This window comes from Lichenostomus cassidix, chromosome 3 (genome assembly GCF_008360975.1).
Source record: "Lichenostomus cassidix isolate B80296 chromosome 3, HeHo_3.0, whole genome shotgun sequence".
NCBI lineage: Eukaryota > Metazoa > Chordata > Aves > Passeriformes > Meliphagidae > Lichenostomus > Lichenostomus cassidix.
Genome location: NC_139483.1, coordinates 10,450,335 through 10,467,787, shown reverse-complemented (window position 1 = coordinate 10,467,787; position 17,453 = coordinate 10,450,335). Strand labels below are relative to the sequence as shown.

The 17,453-nt window shown below is 39.3% G+C and overlaps 1 protein-coding gene across 11 annotated transcripts in view; it reads right to left on the bottom strand.

Moving 5' to 3' along the window:
• Nucleotides 1–3,896: 3,896 nt before the first annotated feature.
• The window catches only part of GPCPD1 (glycerophosphocholine phosphodiesterase 1), a 42,607-nt gene continuing 29,050 nt past the window's right edge, over nt 3,897–17,453 (bottom strand). For 10 of the 11 annotated variants that reach the window (XM_085054385.1, XM_085054389.1, XM_085054391.1 and 7 more), the window contains 8 exons: nt 17,230–17,307; nt 16,337–16,376; nt 15,491–15,552; nt 14,506–14,571; nt 13,550–13,686; nt 12,639–12,774; nt 12,162–12,322; nt 3,897–5,677 (listed from right to left, as the gene is read on the bottom strand). In XM_085054385.1, the coding sequence (XP_084910511.1) occupies nt 5,473–5,677; nt 12,162–12,322; nt 12,639–12,774; nt 13,550–13,686; nt 14,506–14,571; nt 15,491–15,552; nt 16,337–16,376; nt 17,230–17,307 (885 nt within the window). In that variant the 3' untranslated portion in view covers nt 3,897–5,472. Of the gene's footprint in view, nt 5,678–9,182; nt 9,284–12,161; nt 12,323–12,638; nt 12,775–13,549; nt 13,687–14,505; nt 14,572–15,490; nt 15,553–16,336; nt 16,377–17,229; nt 17,308–17,453 lie in introns of all 11 variants that reach the window. The other variant, XM_085054392.1, reaches the window with a different exon arrangement.

Here is a 17,453-nt window from a genome sequence, read left to right as displayed (position 1 = left end):
TCCTGGGACCACAGGACTGGCAGGGGGGAGTGTGAAGAATGAGCAGCTGTGTTACGAGGGGCAGGAGCATTGGTGCTGTTCAGCTTGGAAGGGCTGGGACAGCTTGGAAGAGCTCCTTCTTTGTCTTATTTACAGATTTTTGGTGATGGATTGAGAAACAGGGGGTTTAGCAGAACACTGGTTTTAGTGCTTTCATCTCATCATTATCATTGTCAATTTAAATAAAGCAGTCATTTATTCATCCTTGCTGGCCACCTGGAAGAAAAGGATAATATGACAGGGTTTCCTAGGGAGGTATAAACCAGTAAGACCTTTCTATCCTGGAAAGTTTTCTCTGAAAGAGATCCCTGGACAAATGCTGGAGGTGAGCTCCAGGAAGAGGATGAGGATGCCTTTATTTGCTAAGGAAAGCACCTCACCCATCACTGGTGGTGCAGGAGATGCTGCCCCGGGGAGGTACCAACCAGCAACAGCTCTTTCCCGAGAACTTCTGTGTTGGAGCAGTCCCTGGTGGATGTATCCAACACTGTATCCAAATTTTGGTGGTGGGCTCCTGGGGGTGGATTGCTCCCACTCAGGAAGTGCCATGAAATAAAGCTGTTGCTGGCCTTTACCTCTCCTGGGCAGCTGCACCAGGAACGCTGGGGAGACCTGCTTGCCTTCCCAAATAAATGTACTTCTTTTAGTCCTGCCACATTTTGTTTGGCAGTAGTGTCTAGACATTTTTGACTTCAGCTCTGCACTTTGGGTTCCTGAGGCAGTGTCATGGTACATTGAATTGTCTAGGAAGTACACAGGGATATAGGGTGGAGTTCTGAATGGTGACAGTGGGAAGGTAGAAGCCAACAACATCTTTTTTTCCTGGCACCTTTAGTGTGGGACAGTTAGTGGAGGGCTTCAGATTTGGATCCTGGCTCTGCAAGGGAAAGTGAATCATCTCGCTGCAGCAGTTTATAGGCTAGAAAAGAAAGGTGTAGTCCAGCTCTTTCTTCCAGGATCTTTTCTGTGGGAGCAGCTGCTGGGGTTTTTTTGGTTTTTTTTTAAATAGATTCCATTAGAGACTCTGAGAGCACATGCCCTGAAATGAGATAGCAAAGACCTGCAAAGTTTTATCTGCAAGAGGAAGGAGAAGGCCAGACCTAATTTTGTTTTCCTAAGATCTGTATGAAAGCAGTTGCTGGATATTTAAAGCTTTGAAGCTGGGCTCTGTGAGCCCAGGATATGATGGTGGATGCAGCTGAGAAGGAAACTGTGAAACTCCAGGATGTGGGGTGTAATCCCAGGAGTGTAAGACAAATGTGGAGCCAGAAAAGAGCTTTCTCAGCTGGCTCCTATTGTGACCAAGACTTGCTGGATGTTTTCAGTTAAGGTGCAAGATCTATCTAATCATGAAAGTATGTGAATCCCCAGTTATCTGGAGGAATTTTGGAGGTAGTACCCACATTTCCTAGAGGGGAACTGACACTGTATATTGTAACACACGAGCTCTGCTGACCTGGAAGATGACCAGGAGAGAGAGAGCTCAGTCATGGACTAAATGAACTCAACAGACCCCTTGGAGAGACAGCCATTGTCTATGGAAATTATACATGCCACTCTGGGTGTGTATATACATATATATATACAGAGAGTTGGTAGGTGTAGGATCTGGGCATGCCATAGATGTATGGAATAAGGGATGGACAATGTCCTGGTTCTGGCCAGGCCAGGGTTAATTTCTGCAGCAGCCAGGAGGGGACATGGCCAGGACCCAGAGGTTGTCCTACACCACCTCACATCATTTTCCAGGGGCAGGGGAAAGGCTCTCTTGGCTGAGGGAGTGGTGGGGGAGTGCCTGTTCCCTCTGTTATTGATACTGTAACTGTTACTGTTCATTTTCCTTATTCCAGTGCTGATTCCAGTAATGTGTTCTTAATTCACAATCCTTTCACCCTTTGTGTCTGCAGTTCTCCTCCTCATCCCGCTGCAAGGGAGGCAAGAGTGGGAATAGTAAATTGGGGAATACTGTTCCTAAACCACCACACTGGGGGATTTCTTCATCCCTGTGGCAGGCTAGCATAGATCCCTCTGCTCCCTGCTGGGACCTAGGTGCCTGTAGGGTTTACCATAACCTGGATGTGACCACAAGGCTGGGATTACACTAACTGTCCCTTGTCTCCATGGCCTCGGGCTCCTGCAGGGACCATGGCAGCAGAGGCTCCTCAAGGCAGGGGAACTGCCTTCATTTCTGTGGGCAGTGTCAGGCTTAGGAATGGTGCTCCCCAATTTAGGTATTTCCCTGAGACTCCAAACCACACTGCCACACAGCTCATTCCTCCTCTACCAGCAGGGGTGGCCAGGGAGAACTGGAGGCACAAAAGGCCAAGATCAGGGGTTGAGATAAAATCCATTTACTGCAAACAGCAGTGAGGTAAGAAAATGTAACAGCATAACAGATAAGAACAGTAACAGCAACAATATTAATAACCAAAGTGTAACAAAATGCTCACTGCAGAGCCTTACCCAGTGTGACCACAGCACCCCACCCTGACCCCTCCTTCCCCCACACTTGTTTCTGACTGGAAGCCACTCCCTTCTTCTCAAAAGCCAGAGAATCCCCTCTCCCTGTCCCCAGCAATGACAGGAGGTGGTACTGAGTGACATCTCAATCTTGGCCATGCCCCCTCAGCCATGTCCCACTCTTCCCCCAGCTACTGCAAAAATCAACCCTGTCCTTGGCCAAAACCAGGACATTCTCCACCCTTACTCTATACTAGCTATGTCATGCTCAGATCCTACACCTCCCAACTACATACATATGTATAAATATAAACATACACAAGCATAGGCATCATTTCCATAGTCAATGCCTGTCCCTCCAAAGTGTCTGTAGAATTCATTTAGTCCATGATTGAGTTCTGTCCATCTTAGATGTCTTCCAGGGCAGCAGAGCTGGTGTGCTGCTGGCTTGGTTGCTACATCAGGAGCTCACAACTGGTCTAACTGGAGCAGTCCATACTCACTGTCCATGATAGTTATGGCAGTGGCTGTGTCATTCAGCAAACCAGTATTATGGATGTAGAGCCCAGTCTTTGGGTGGCCCAAAGGGAAATGTTCCAAAATCAAGAGAGATTGTCTCCCATACTACAGCATACACATCTCTGGATTAAAAATCTGTAGCTGTACCTTGGCTGGAGCAAAGCCATCCCTGCCCCAGACCACGCTGGTCTCCAACAAACACTCCAAAGCTGGAGCTGGCAGGTTCCCCTGCTAGATCCCAAATTCCTGCTCCTTGGTTCCCACTATCCCACCTGCAATGCCAGTGGCAGAACAGCTGCTCAGTGAGGCCAAACCCTGAGCTCAGCTCCAAGTGGCACAGCAGGAGAGCTGGTAAAGCTCCTCAGGTTGGGAGGAAATCCAATAGGGGAGTCAGCAAGAAAACACCAATAGTGTAACACAGCTCAAAACTGCCTTGTAAAATCAGCACAGTGGGTGTATTTATTCCCACCACCCTCAAACAGAACAGGCAAATGCTATTCCCTGAGTGCTGAAGGTGGGGAAAGCAGATTTTATGGGTGCCTAAGCCCTCCTGAGATTAGTCTGAGAGGATGCTGCAGACAGACAGCAGAACTTTGACACCACCTTCACACAGAGCAGCTGTCGTGCTCAGCATGGCTGTCAATGTGCTGTTCAGCTTTCACAAGCAGTGACACAAACTCTACTAGGAGTTGAGTATCAGCTGGCAAAGCCCTCAAGACCTGTCAAGAGAATCCCATAGGGTATACAAATGAGAAAAAAAATTAAGAATTAATCACATAGGTGAGGACTGTATGAAGTAACAGCCACAGGTTCCTGATGCCAAGATTCTGGTTCAGTGCCTCCTCCCCTTCTCAAAAACACAGCTCACACACTTCCAATTTTGGTTTAGGGTTGTTTTGCACTTTTGTCTTTTTTTTTTAATAAAAGAAGGCTTCCAGATACCTAATCACTACTGTGATGTTTGTGCAGGACAAACAAAACTTTAAATACTAAAATGCACAAGTCAAAACAAGCTGTTTCAAACTGCTCAGCAGTGCAGGCTCAAGCACTTATTTGCAATGGCTTTACTCTTTGTACAATCAGTTCTATATGTAGCAATGACTGTATATAAAGAATATAGTACATACTATTGTTTTCATTGTCAATTTACAAGAGAAAAAAAATAAATATTTTCCATTCTTATTATACATTAACACTTCAGTAGAAAGTTACAGCTGTTGTGTTGGCATGACCTGCAACATCAGGAGGAGAAAGGACATGCATACTTATCTATTAAGAACTCTAAACTATGACTTTGTAATAAATTACAGAGGATAGATACCAGCCAACAGAATACTGATTATCTGAATTCAGTACATTTGTGATTCTTGCTCCATGGTAAAAGCCAAAAATCTTGCAAAATACAAAAGCCAGTAGCTTGCATTATGTAAGTAAGACAAACCACGTATGGTGTAGCCTCTTCTCCAAATGGTTGTGAATAACAGGCTTGTGGTTTCTCAGGCAAAGAAGATGAAGCTGTTGAGTTGGTCCTTGCACCCTTCACACATAACTAGCACCATAAAGATGCAAGGACCTCAGCAAACACCTAAATTTCATGCTTAATAGATAAAGCATGCATTTTTGTAGAGTTTGTGCAGGGTACATACTCTGTTCATTAAGGTTACTGTGCAAAAGAGATTCTCGACCACTGAAGATGTTTCTGTAATTCTGTTAAGATTATTAGCAACATGTTGACAGTTTAGCAGGCCTGTGTGCAATTACAGATAAATTGTACCGTGGTTCCCCCCTGATTGCTGTGCATGGGCACTGTACCACTGAACTGAGAGGTGAGCAAACAAAGGCAGCAGCCTGAATGGCCAATGAGGTGGGGAAAAATGAGCTGCAGCTTGCTGAAGAAATAAATACTTTCAAATGGCACAAAGCTTTGTACAGGTGGATCTACCAGTGCAAATACATATACATGAGGTACCAATTCGTTCAGATCTTTTGATAGGCCAGATCTATTTCTATGTACCTTGAAATCACTCTCTGAATTCCCTGCTGTCAGATAAATGCTACAGCTTGTCAGCCTGTAAGTAAAATCAAATTCAAAATGAATTTTCATCATATTCAGTATCAGATTATTGTAATTTCTCTACAATTTAGTTTCTGAGCTTTCACTACTGAGACTGCTTAATTATTTTTTTGGTTTTTTTAAAAGCACTAGTGATAATTTTTTCAAGATTTGAGATGATTTGAGGAAAAAATTAAAACTTTATATGTAAATTGGAACAATAACTATAACTGGCTGAATATTTTAACATTGTTTGAAATTTTAATAAGTACTGTTAGGAAGGAGAAACACAGTTATTGCTATTTGAAGACTTAAAATTAAAACAAACCAACCTGAAAGCATAGACAGAACTATTCCAATGGTGAAAATTCTATACATACAAAACAGCATTCTGCCTAAAATTAGTCCTTTTGCACCTGAACACTCTTCAAGTTATCTACAGTTTTCTCTTCCAGGTAACTGTGATGGCATTTACATGCAGATATGGATTTGAAGTGGCTAACTGGGGGACAAACACAGCTTTTCAACTCCGGCAGTTCTTTCTTAAGACGTTCCAGTTGCTCCACCTGGAATATATTTGGTTGTTCAGGGTTTGAGTCATATATCCTAAATGAGAAAAGAAAAAACACTGATCAGTATAAACTAGCAGTTCACAGAAATGTACCTGATGATGCACCTGGGTTTTTTTTTTTTCCCTTAATAGAGTAAAATTAGGTCCCAAAGACAGTTTGAGGTTAATATCATAAGTTTTGCTGCTCATCATGCAATATAAAATGGCATTTCCTTTACACGGACTAGTTTGTGTTTCATTGGATATCCTAAAAAGGTATACTCAATCTCCTGAAGAGTGTGATTTTACAAGTGGCACAAAGCAATGAAATAAGAGCAGTGTTTCAGGCTTCAAAGGTCAAAGCATAAGAAATTTCAGAGCCCTGAGATTCTTTGAACAGACTGTGATATAATGCTTGTATATAATACTGCATGGAGTGTATACTTACTGTTTCAAGAAGTATTTTACCTCCCCCAAGTTCAGAACTTCTTATTTTTTAAATGACCATAATTACCACAATATTAAACGAAGAGTGAAAAATAGAAAATCTGACCTCTCTCCACACCTAATGCAAATTAAGCATCCACACTACTTTAAACAGTCTCTTTTCACTTTCTTGTTTTCACACATGTAATCAAAGCTACAGGATTTGAAATGTCAGCATCATGCCAGATTGTCCAAATCCAAAGCACATTTTGAGTGACAGTGTAAGCACTGAGCACAACTCACACTATTCTAGTGTAATTAATTATAAAGCAAAAATACTGGTACTCCTGTAACCTAATTTGGGTACAACACCTATTGTGACAAGGCTATATCCTGATTTCCCAACATTAATTTCTAATATCAGCATGTTATTTATATCCAAAATTTTAATCCTGGCATCCAGCTGTCCTCACTTTTAGCTGTTGCACATACATAGTTTCAGGTACTGCATGTCTCCAGGTTTATCTCCTTCAAATGAAAAGTTCTGCAAGAAATGACCATGGCTTCTGCCATGAATATTTTATGACTATTCATACTTTCACTGATGATTCCTTCAAGAAAGTAGTTTGGTTTTATTTCATCATCCTTTGTCTCTCATACATTTTCAAGATATGCCCCAAAGGAAGCAATACCACAGTCAAAGCAATGTAGTGCTGATGTGAGAGATTGCAAGTTGCCCTTTTACCCTGACAAGACAACGTGTGAACTGCTAGCAACTCCAAGACACCAAAAATAACGTGCAGCTCAAAGACTGGTACAGGAATGGGACTCAAGCAAGGAAACACTTCCACAGGAAAGACTGATATGGATCACATTCTCTACTGTAAGATCAAGGACAAATTCTGTGAAGAAACTCCTAGAAGTGAGGATATTTGCTATCCAGTTTGATGAAATTCCAACAGAAGGCATAGCATCTAAATTACTTACACAGCACAGATTATCCAACACAGGCCTGGGATATGACCCAAAGCTACCTCATGGAAGCTTTCTGCAAAATGAAAGCTCTGCCTTCCTTCCAGGGTGCAGCTCAGACCTGTGCTTTCTTCAGTTGAGTCAGCTGACACATTATGAACTTCCCCATGAATTCCAGATAAAGCACTGCAACTTGAAGATAGTTTTCTATATAGCAACACACTTCAGGAACTAAGAACCTTGAGTCCTTCCCACCAGTTAGGCAATAGAAGAGCAAAGGTATGTTTCTAACCCTTTTGCTCCTAGAACATGGCTAAGCTGGTTGCTAAGCAGCTTCTGGCAGGTATTTTATTCGTTCTTTACTATAACAAATATAAATTCTGTAATTCCTGCTCCATTTTAAATTCTTTTCAATTGAGATTTTGGATGAATCCAACCCTCCAAGCTCCTTTCAAACTGTCCACTAGAGCAAATTCACTCCAATGTGTGTATATAGTTTCTTCTAAACCAGGGGCAGAGAAGACAATTCAAAGTACAACTACACTTGTACTTCAGAATTTCTTGACCCTACTTTTTGTTTGGGTCCACAAAAGTACACCACCAGTTTGCAGAAACAGAGCTCCAGGACTTCTCTAATTATTTCCAACATCAGGACAAAGATAAGGAATAAACTCTCATTTCGTATCCTTCATTCCTCAACAAGACAATTATTTTTAACCAACTATGCACCACAGCTTCTCCATCCAACTTCGCATTAATAAGCAAGTCCTGCAGAAAACTGAGAAGTCCTTTAAACATTACCTTTTAAAGTAAGCACCTTCTACAAATGACCTGCAGGACATTGCAGGGCTATGCAGTGGGTGTAAAACTGATGTGTTTGGCTCCTGTCAGGTATTTTGCAACCTCTGAAAACACACATGAGACAAGAGGCAGCAGCACTGAAATACTGTTTCCACGCTAAAAAGATTTTCTAAAGCTTTTGATTAAAGCTTTTCACTTTTCTTTACATCTCAAGGAAAACTTGAGTTTACTTTGCAATTCACAAAATAGGGAAGACTTAGACTGTCATTGCATAACATCTTAATTTAGTCACTGAGCAGATTAAAAATCAACTAATACTACACTTCCTACACATATCCATGCTGTTATTTAAGTTACATGCAGTTTCAGGCAAACAGGGCAGCCCAGGTTTCAGCAGTCTTCTACTTTAGAGAAGTGTTTAAAATAATTTTGCCTTAATTGGCAGCTAAATTTGTGTAAATGTTGGGAAGTTACTACTAACAAAGCAACCACAGCTTCTGCCTGCAAAAGCAACATGCAGCCTAAGGAACTGTAGTGTTTGGACAAAGCTCTCATGGAAAAGCTCTCAGCATCCATGCTTGGGAAATACTGATTAAATATTTTTATGCAGTTCTGTGTGTTATTCAAACAACACAATTCAATCATGTAAAGTGAAAAGATGATGCAAGTGTAAGCTAGCACCCACCCCATCTCCACATTGGTATTTAATATACAGCCAGCAGATGTAAAACCACAATTGTTTTACCACATTGTTCTTACTGAGTTAAGTATATTCAAATAGAGAAATATTTCCTGGACTGTTTACAAAGCCTATCCAGGAGAAAAATACCAGATAAATCACCCCAGAAATCCTGCTTTAAAATTCACCATTTTCACCAAGCCAGAGAATTTCACTACAATAGGTTGAAGTTTCTTCTCTAATTAAAATCTAATCATCATACTAATAAAGCATTTTAAGGCTGAGATTTCTGTGCAGACAGGAGATACCCAGTCATGCACACGAAGTACTTTTCTGTGGAAGGGCCCAAATAAAAGCCTGAAGGCAGACATGGCACCTCTCTCTAGAGGTTGCCCTTTTAATACAAATAATTTAGTTACTTTAAACACTGAGATGAATGGTAGTTGAAAAGTAGAATATCATCCCAGCAACTGCACCAGAATATCTGTTTGATTTAATGGCTTTGGGTGTGTGTAATAATCTGCAGCCCAAGTGGAGAAAGGCCTGGATGGGGGGGAGGGAGTGCATTTGTGGTCTTTCCTCTGCCCCAGTGAGATCAATTTTTTAATACTGTTGGCATTTGTAAGCTTCCCAGATTCAGCCTTGCAGTTTTTCTCCATGCAAAGCAAAGTCAGACCCCCTACCTGCATTTTTTTTTGCCCAGTGCTTGGTATCACCAACTTTTGGTATTCAGGACACAGTTTTTCTGCCATCTTCACAACTGGCTACAGTGTTTTGGTCAATTCTACATGGATGATTAAAGTTTGGAAAAAATAGCTTACAGAAATCATCTCTATGCACACAGTTCATAATCTCAGAAATAACTACTGCACACAGGAACATAGGGCCACATAAAAGCAACCTAAAATTCACAAGAATTCCTCTGTTCACCTCCTAGATTATTCAGATGATCAGCACTTAACATGGTGTAAGTAAAGGTCTAGTAAACAGCAACACAAAACACCATATTTGATAGATATCTATCTGGACTTGGCCATAAATCCAGAGAGCAAAAATTCTGCAGAAACCATGGAAGCAGCACCATCTCAATTCCACCCTGGAAATATAATGGAATTTGAAGACAACAATAACATGAATTGGCTTTACACTAAAACAGATTACTGCAGTCCCTACTTATTTCTAGGATTCTTGGAACAGTCATGTACATATCTCTCTCTCATTCTGCTTTTTAAATTCAGTCTTAAATTTATCTATTTCTAAACTTGCAACAGCACAGAATATGGTTGCTGACACCACACCTATTTCAACTCCTAATACCAACTTCAAGTCTCAAATGATCTGAAAGGCTGCCTCTCTACCCAGCAGCTCCAGCTTGGAGTGGGAACATTTGCTGCCAGGTTTTACATTCCTGCATTCTGGACTTGCAGGTTCCACCTGGATTTCAAAATGTCCAGCTTGAGATATCTAATGCCACTTTCAGAAAGTGTCACATTCCTTCTAAGGCACCTGTATTAAGACTGAATTTAGTTTTATTCAGGCATTTAGTAAATCCTGAAAAATAATTAAGAACTGCAAAGGGCCATTCCATTATTTTTTTTGGCCTACAGAAAAAAAAAAGGGAAGTGACTTTTAGAACTTACACTTAACAAGCCTCCAATAATTACACTGAAACAAGGTAATAGTTTGCTACTCAAACTGTAGTTTGTAACTTGACAAACAAAGAAAAAAATGCAGCACTGAAACAAAACTACTGTCTTTAAACAGCTTTGGAGTTAATACTAATTTTGGGGTTCCTCTCAAAAAAAATGGGAAAATGTTGAAGTGGAAGTCATAGGGAAGGCAGGCAGCAAGAGGAGAGATGAACACTGTTAAGAATCCAGATGATCGAAACAGTGCAGGAAGGTTAGGAATTTTTTTCAGTTAAATCCACAAGGGAATTCAACCTTCCAACAAATTGCCTGGTTATCAGTAGGTGAGATAAAAGGTGTTCTGCTACCCTACTACAACTGAAAACACTATACAGTACAAAAGGAAACATAAGATGACATGTAGCTGACTTGCAGCCTTGACATAAATGCCACAACATTTAAGTAGTGTGGAGCATCCAAAGCAATAGAAGCAACACGAAGTCAGAAATTAGGCTGTCTGTCACCTGCTTCACTATTTCACCACAGTAGTGAATATCTACTGCACAAGGAGTAATTAATTAACAGCTCTGGAAGACTAGATTAGTAGACATCAGATGAACAGACATTTTAACACTTTATGCAGCAGTATTTCATTAAAACACCCCAGCAATAATGCATCACTTTAGGTTATACATACCACAGGATCAAATATCATTCCTCTATGATTGCACACTACATAGTTACAGGATTGTTTCACCTGCCTTCTAGTCCAGAGGTATTTTTCATTGATCAAAAGGGGCCCCAGTCATGAGTTGCAGCAGAGGTACAACACACAGCCCTGCTGTAGCAATAAAGAGGACTTATGTGTCCTTGTCTTCAGTCTGAAGCTGATCCCCACTGTAAAAATCTAATTATCCTTTTTTTTTTTTGCTGACAATGAATAGGACACATTGTGTAGAGTACAGGAAGTGAGACCTCTGGCAAACCAGAGGAGCAATGGACCCACCACTCTGAAAGGGCTCTCAGCAGTCAACACCACATTGAGAGTTAACTATTTTTTCACACTGAGAGCCTACAACTCTAAGAGCAAACATATTTGATTTCTTGCCTCTAGATATGGTGAAACTGACTCTTAGTTTTCCCTTTATAAAACAGAGCCTTTGACAATTTTTGATCCCCCTGCCTTTGTTTTTTTTGGTTTTTTTTTAATGTAAAACAATATACAAAGCAATACTCTTGCTAAAATAGAAGGCTTGAAAGCCTTCTGTAATTTGCAACTTCAGTTACACTTCATGCTTTCTCTATTACAAATTCTTTCTTACCTATCAGAAATTCTAATTTAATATAGCTTCTCAAATTAACCTTCATCTCATAATAATGAATTTCACACCTTCAAAAATAAAGAGCTACAAATAACTGAGTTTTCTAAGCAACTAAATAACACAACACTACTTTTGTTTAAGTATTTACCACAGTATTCTGATGCCTCTACCTGAATTTCTGGTTGTAATACAGCTACTTTCTCAAGTGACAAATTGGCAGGTTGCCCTGGAGTCACTCCAAACTGATTTTAACATGAGAAACTGCAAACTCACAGCTTTGAAGCAAACAGAATGTTGCCAAAAATTAAGTTAAAATCATTCATTTAAGTTGTGTTAACTATTTCCACAGCTTCATGTAGAATGCTGAAGCTTTCAGTTGAACAGCTAAATAACCTGTCCTCACCATATCCTGTACATAACTTAAAAATTACTACCTGAATATTAGCAGCACCTTAGAAGAGTATGCCATGCACTAATTCTTTGAAACATCAAATTACATTTACGTTAATCTCAGGAGAAACAAAAGTTATTTTGCTTCACATATACAGCTTGAAAGAGTAGGAATTGGTGTTAGACTTGATCTTGATCTGGGGGTTTCTGTACCCAGTCAACTAAGAAGCAACACGAAATTTCACCAGAATCAAGATACAGTAGTTTCTAAGCTTGATGATGATGACTATGAGTATTATTTTAAAAAGCCAAAACTAAATACCTGTCATATATTAACCCATGAACACCATATTCTCTTAACTTCTTCCTGTTATCTGGGTCATTTGCATCATCACCCCACGAAAAAATAACCAGGCCTTTGGAAATGGCCCGTTTAATAAAGGCTGGATTCCTCAGCAGATCTTCAGAATGCACATTAATTCCCTGAAATACAAAAGACTTCAGTTAAAATCCATGTTTCTGAAACTCCTATATAAACTTTTTAAATCTTTTGACACTGGCAGCTCCTTATAATTTCATCCATAATAATAAAACAATTTACTACAATTAGACAGTTTTACAGTGCTATTTTTAAAGCACTGTATTAAAAGACATTTGAAACAATGGACATTATTTTGGCAGTTACCCAATATTAGTGTATTTCTTTTATTAGGGGAGTTGTAATTTAAAGCATTAGTATCAAAAATAAGATTTCAAACAAGCAGTAATCCTGTAGGTTCATTTGAACTTGTCAGCTTACCAGCAAGTTTTCAAACTGTGCAAAGTTAATGGCAATCGGAGTTGTGCGAGATCTGAGATCCATCAGCTCTGGATAGAGTTTAGATTCCCCTTGGGTGAGAAATAACACAGGATACTTGTTCTGCTTATGCCGGATCCTGGCAGGAAAAGAGTTCACAAGTAGCAAATGAAAAAATGAAAATGTGAAAATAGAAAGCAGGAGAACTCAATCTCCCTGTTTTGAGGGGAATTACTCTCTTTACTGCATGTTCTTCTAGTTCCTAGCTGGTGCAAGGAGGTGATCCCATAGTTTAGCATCCAACTGTGTGACAAACTGCTCAAATCATTCCTTTTGCCACTACTGGAGATTCACACACACAGTTTAAGGGAAGCTAGACTTGATGTTGAACTCAGACCCACATCCTCAAAATATATAAAATCCCTGAAAGCTGTTTAATTCTGTAATTTTCTCATTAAATGCACATTAGATTCATGATAATCATGAAGATCCATGGTAAGAATTTCTAAACATGGTTAACACACAGCTCTTAACCTTATTTCACTTTGTATACTGTAATATGATGATTTGGTTTGAAAGTCAGGCTTGCAAACCCCTTAAGTATGACTGAAGAAGACTTTGGGATACCAGAAGAAATCCTGACCGTTTTTTGTTGTGCTAAGAAAGAGTGAATCATCAAGGACAGCACTTGACAAAAATATCTACTGTGATTTTGTTCTCCTATTTTTTTTGGCTCATTTCATATGGCAAATTGGTCTTATTTCAGTTCCCAACTATTTTGGCACCTGAAGTTTATGTCTAAGCAAAACACCAGTTATTTATTTCCTGGTGTGTATTCTTACATACAAAGTAAATTTTACCAAAGAATTTTTTTTTTTAAAGAAAAGTACATTATTTCTCTCTTTTTAACTTACATTGTACAAATATCTGCATGAAAAGAAGAAAACACAATTCTTCTTTCTCCAGCATTCATCAAAACAGTTTTCAGAATAATATCTAGAAAAAGGTTCATATCAAAGTAAGTTGACAAGTTGCCATCCCATTGTCCATCCTGGAAAAAGAAAGCACAAGTTTCAGCCATTTAAATTAATGCTCACTGTAATACTTTTAACCAGAATGGTCTCATTCAACCTGAGCAACATGAGAGTTCATTCATGTGTGAATACAGAAGTCAATCCTCCAGTCTGTTGGATTCTCTCCTGGACTGACAGTCTGTGAGGTGCAGCTCAATTCTCACAGCAATAACATTCACTGAAAAATTCACCATCTCCTCATCCAAGGAATGCATTCCTAGGAAGCTTATTCTCATTTCAAAACCACAAAGAAATTCCCTGAAGACTTAATAATTATAGCAGATACTCTCTGTTATTTCTAGCATATGGACTTCCACCTACCACTCTCTTAGCTTCCTTCCCCCACTCTGGGCTTCCAATCCCAGCCTTTACAACCATTTCCTTCTGGACTGAGTGCTACACAATCCAGCTGAGTCTGCAATCCAGAAGGAAACAGCTGTTTGCATTATTGCACTATGTTGTAGCTGCTCCTGCACTGGGCCAGGAGAGAGTGAATTTCTTGGCACTTTCCTGCCTGCTCTGTTGTGATCTGTTGACTCTAGAAAGAGTTTCCTACCTGAAACAGTCTGAGCTGCATGAACTCAATCCTAGAAATACTTTCTATAATTTTAAGAATAAGTTTGCTCATTTGTTGGAGTGGTGCTATTTTACTCCCAGTTTAAAAATAATGCATTCTTAAAGACACATAAAACCTCAAAAATTATGCCTTTGTAGCTCATAAATTGTTATGTCAAATTATAAAGTTTAGTCATGAGAATGTCAAACAATCAAAGTAAATCACATGTATGTTTACTTACCCTTTGTTGGGAGATCCATTTTATTTCTATGTTGAACCCAACATCTTTAGAAACAGACTCCAGGACCTGAAAAAAAAAATTAATTATAGAGAGACCCCATAGCAAACAAGGAAAACAAAACACTGTAGAGGTAATTATTGGGAGAATACATTGGAATTTAATGTTAATGGTGTCTAGCAGTAGAATTAAAACCCCTAGGTTTTTAACATTTTATACAAGATACATATACACCCTTTTCTACTCCAATTCAAACTTAATAAATACATAAAAATGGATAAAATCTTAAGGACAAGATTTTAACAAGGTACAAATGAGCATCAATTCACCTAACACATGTAAGAAATGCCCCATTTGTACTCCTGAAGAAAAAGATCTTATTTTCTCCAAAGTTCTTCTGAATGCAAAAAGCATCTTAAGTAACACACAGTCCTACATATGAAATCCAGAATCCTGCCATTACCATGATAACAAAAGTTCCTTCGTGTGAAATTCTTGTAAAGAATTATTTGCAAGGTGACTTCAAAAGGTGGAGCTAACACAAAGAGTCCTCAATGGGACCACACTGGAAATTCGCCCAGCATTTCCAGTGTCTGGCTCTGAGAGACAGCCAAGACTCTGTGAGGACCTGCCAAAGGCCAGGTGTGGTTTCTTTCAAAATTAGACACAACTGTCAGTGCATTAACATGCAGTGCCCACATGTAAACCAGCTGTACAACTGAGTGCACCCTGAGCTATACAACCTGGGCTCATGGATTCAGAAGCTTGAAACACACACAAACTGTTACTTGCAAGCACTGAAAAGCCTCCACTGTCCAACAATGAAGCCCATGTTCTCAGTTCTAGCACTGATATCAGAAGCCTAAACCCAAAAATCAATAGCCCTTGCTATGTGTGCAAAGCTGAATGTAAAACATATTTCTTGTTCCACAATCATTGTGCTCTGTAGTGGACCGTGATACATCAGTGCTCTATATTCACTACTTACTCTTTGCAGAGAAGGAAATGGCTGGGTCTCAAAAGCTGAGTTCTCTTCCTCTTTAAAAGATGCTGGAAAGAAATATAAAACATTGAATCAACACAAACAGAAGCACAATCCCAGTAATGCCAGCAAGAAAAGCCTGGCTCAAAATCATAAGGCCTTTAGGAGTGAACAATGAAATCATGTCTCCCTTTTGATTCCCTACACCTTTCCTCTACTAATGACAATACTCCAATGATGGTGTTGCCAATTCCTGTTTTGCCAGTGGGGAAATTGTTTGAACACCATTTCAAAACTTGTCACAATATTGATCAGAAATGGCTTCTCCCATCCCTCACCACTTCACTCACTGAAATCACATCCAGAAGAAGCCTTGCCTATCAAGGCTTATTTATCTTATTTGTTTAAATTTTATCTTTTCCTATACAGGTAGGATGTGTGAGATACTTTGCTGTCCCTGCAAAGGGGATAATTAATGCCAAAAAATTACAGCACTAATAAGACACCCTACAGCATTTACCAAAGTTCTTGTCAGCAATTCTGAAGAGCTGAAGCTGCAATTGGAGAAGCATAAGATGGAAACATCAGTGGCAATTTTGTTACTACTATTCAGAAATATATATTTATCTATACATTCTCATTCTACCCTTCTGTCCCTGCTTCCCAAGGGAGTAAATTCTGTTCAGATGCTTACTTCCCAGTAAAGAACTCTACACCATGCACAAAATTAACTACATAAGCATTTAGAAATGTTCAGAACAAATGTGACTAGAACAAGCAACTGCAACCACAGAATTTATAGAATTACATGGTTAAAAACCAATCCCAAGACTCTTCCAAACTAGTACATACCATTGTGATCTTTTACTTTCAGGGCCGTCACGTGAGCCAGCTGAAGAGCATAAGAGTAATATTAACACTCTACCCACAGACATCTTCCTACATGTAAAATGTAACTAATTGTGCTTGTAAATAGTTCTGAAGTTTACAAGTCCATTATAGACACAGTTTTAGTCATTTGTAAAAGAATAAAGGGCATACAAGTACACATCACAATTTTCTTTCAAACTTTGTTATGAAGATTTCATGGAAAGCTCAAAACCAAACTGAAAATATGTTTACTGAAAACTCAGAAATCATGTTAAGGGTAAACCCACACCTATTATAACTCAACATCAAGATGTGAAAAAGCCTGAACATTAATCACTGCTCTATGTTTCAATCCAGTGCAGAAGACTGACCTGTTTTATATTACAGTCACACGTACTGAGGTAGAATCAGGCCAGACATAGGGACAACTCCCTTGTTCTATTGGAATTCTCTCTCCACAAAAGGAGCAGAACAAGTAATTTTAAATAAAAAGAATCATATGGTTCTTGGACCAGCCAGAGGTTTTCCCTGACTGAGGACAGGTATCTCAGCAGGGTCTTCAGTAGCCCAGTCATCCCCTGACTTTTTTCATGTACACAGGGCACTGCTGTTTGGAAGGCAGAGCAGTTCAATGTAGCTCCTTTAACACTTGAAAATTAGATACCATATTTCTAAAAGATAAAAGCAATGAAATTCATCCAAGTTTTAACGATTATGCAAAGGTATTTTTCTTGGAATTATCTAATTGTTCTATTTGTACCATTTTTAAAACTGTACTCTCCCAAACTATCTATAGTTACTCCCAAAACCTCTAAGCTTCATACACAATTTGAAATCCTACACACAGCATACTGTACTTGACAAGGTAACAATACCTTCAGCAACTGCAGCTGATCAAATGTGAGTTCTTTGACTGCAATCTCAAACAGTTCCAAAGGCTCTGTGTCCAGTTTCTTTGAAGAGAAACAACAAATAATTAAGCATCATTGAAAACAACAAAAAAGCCTACACACTTTTTATACCACTAAAGCCAACTAATGTTTCCTTTTTTATTGATAAAGACACGAGTGGTATCTTTTTAAGATGAACAGTTTTCACG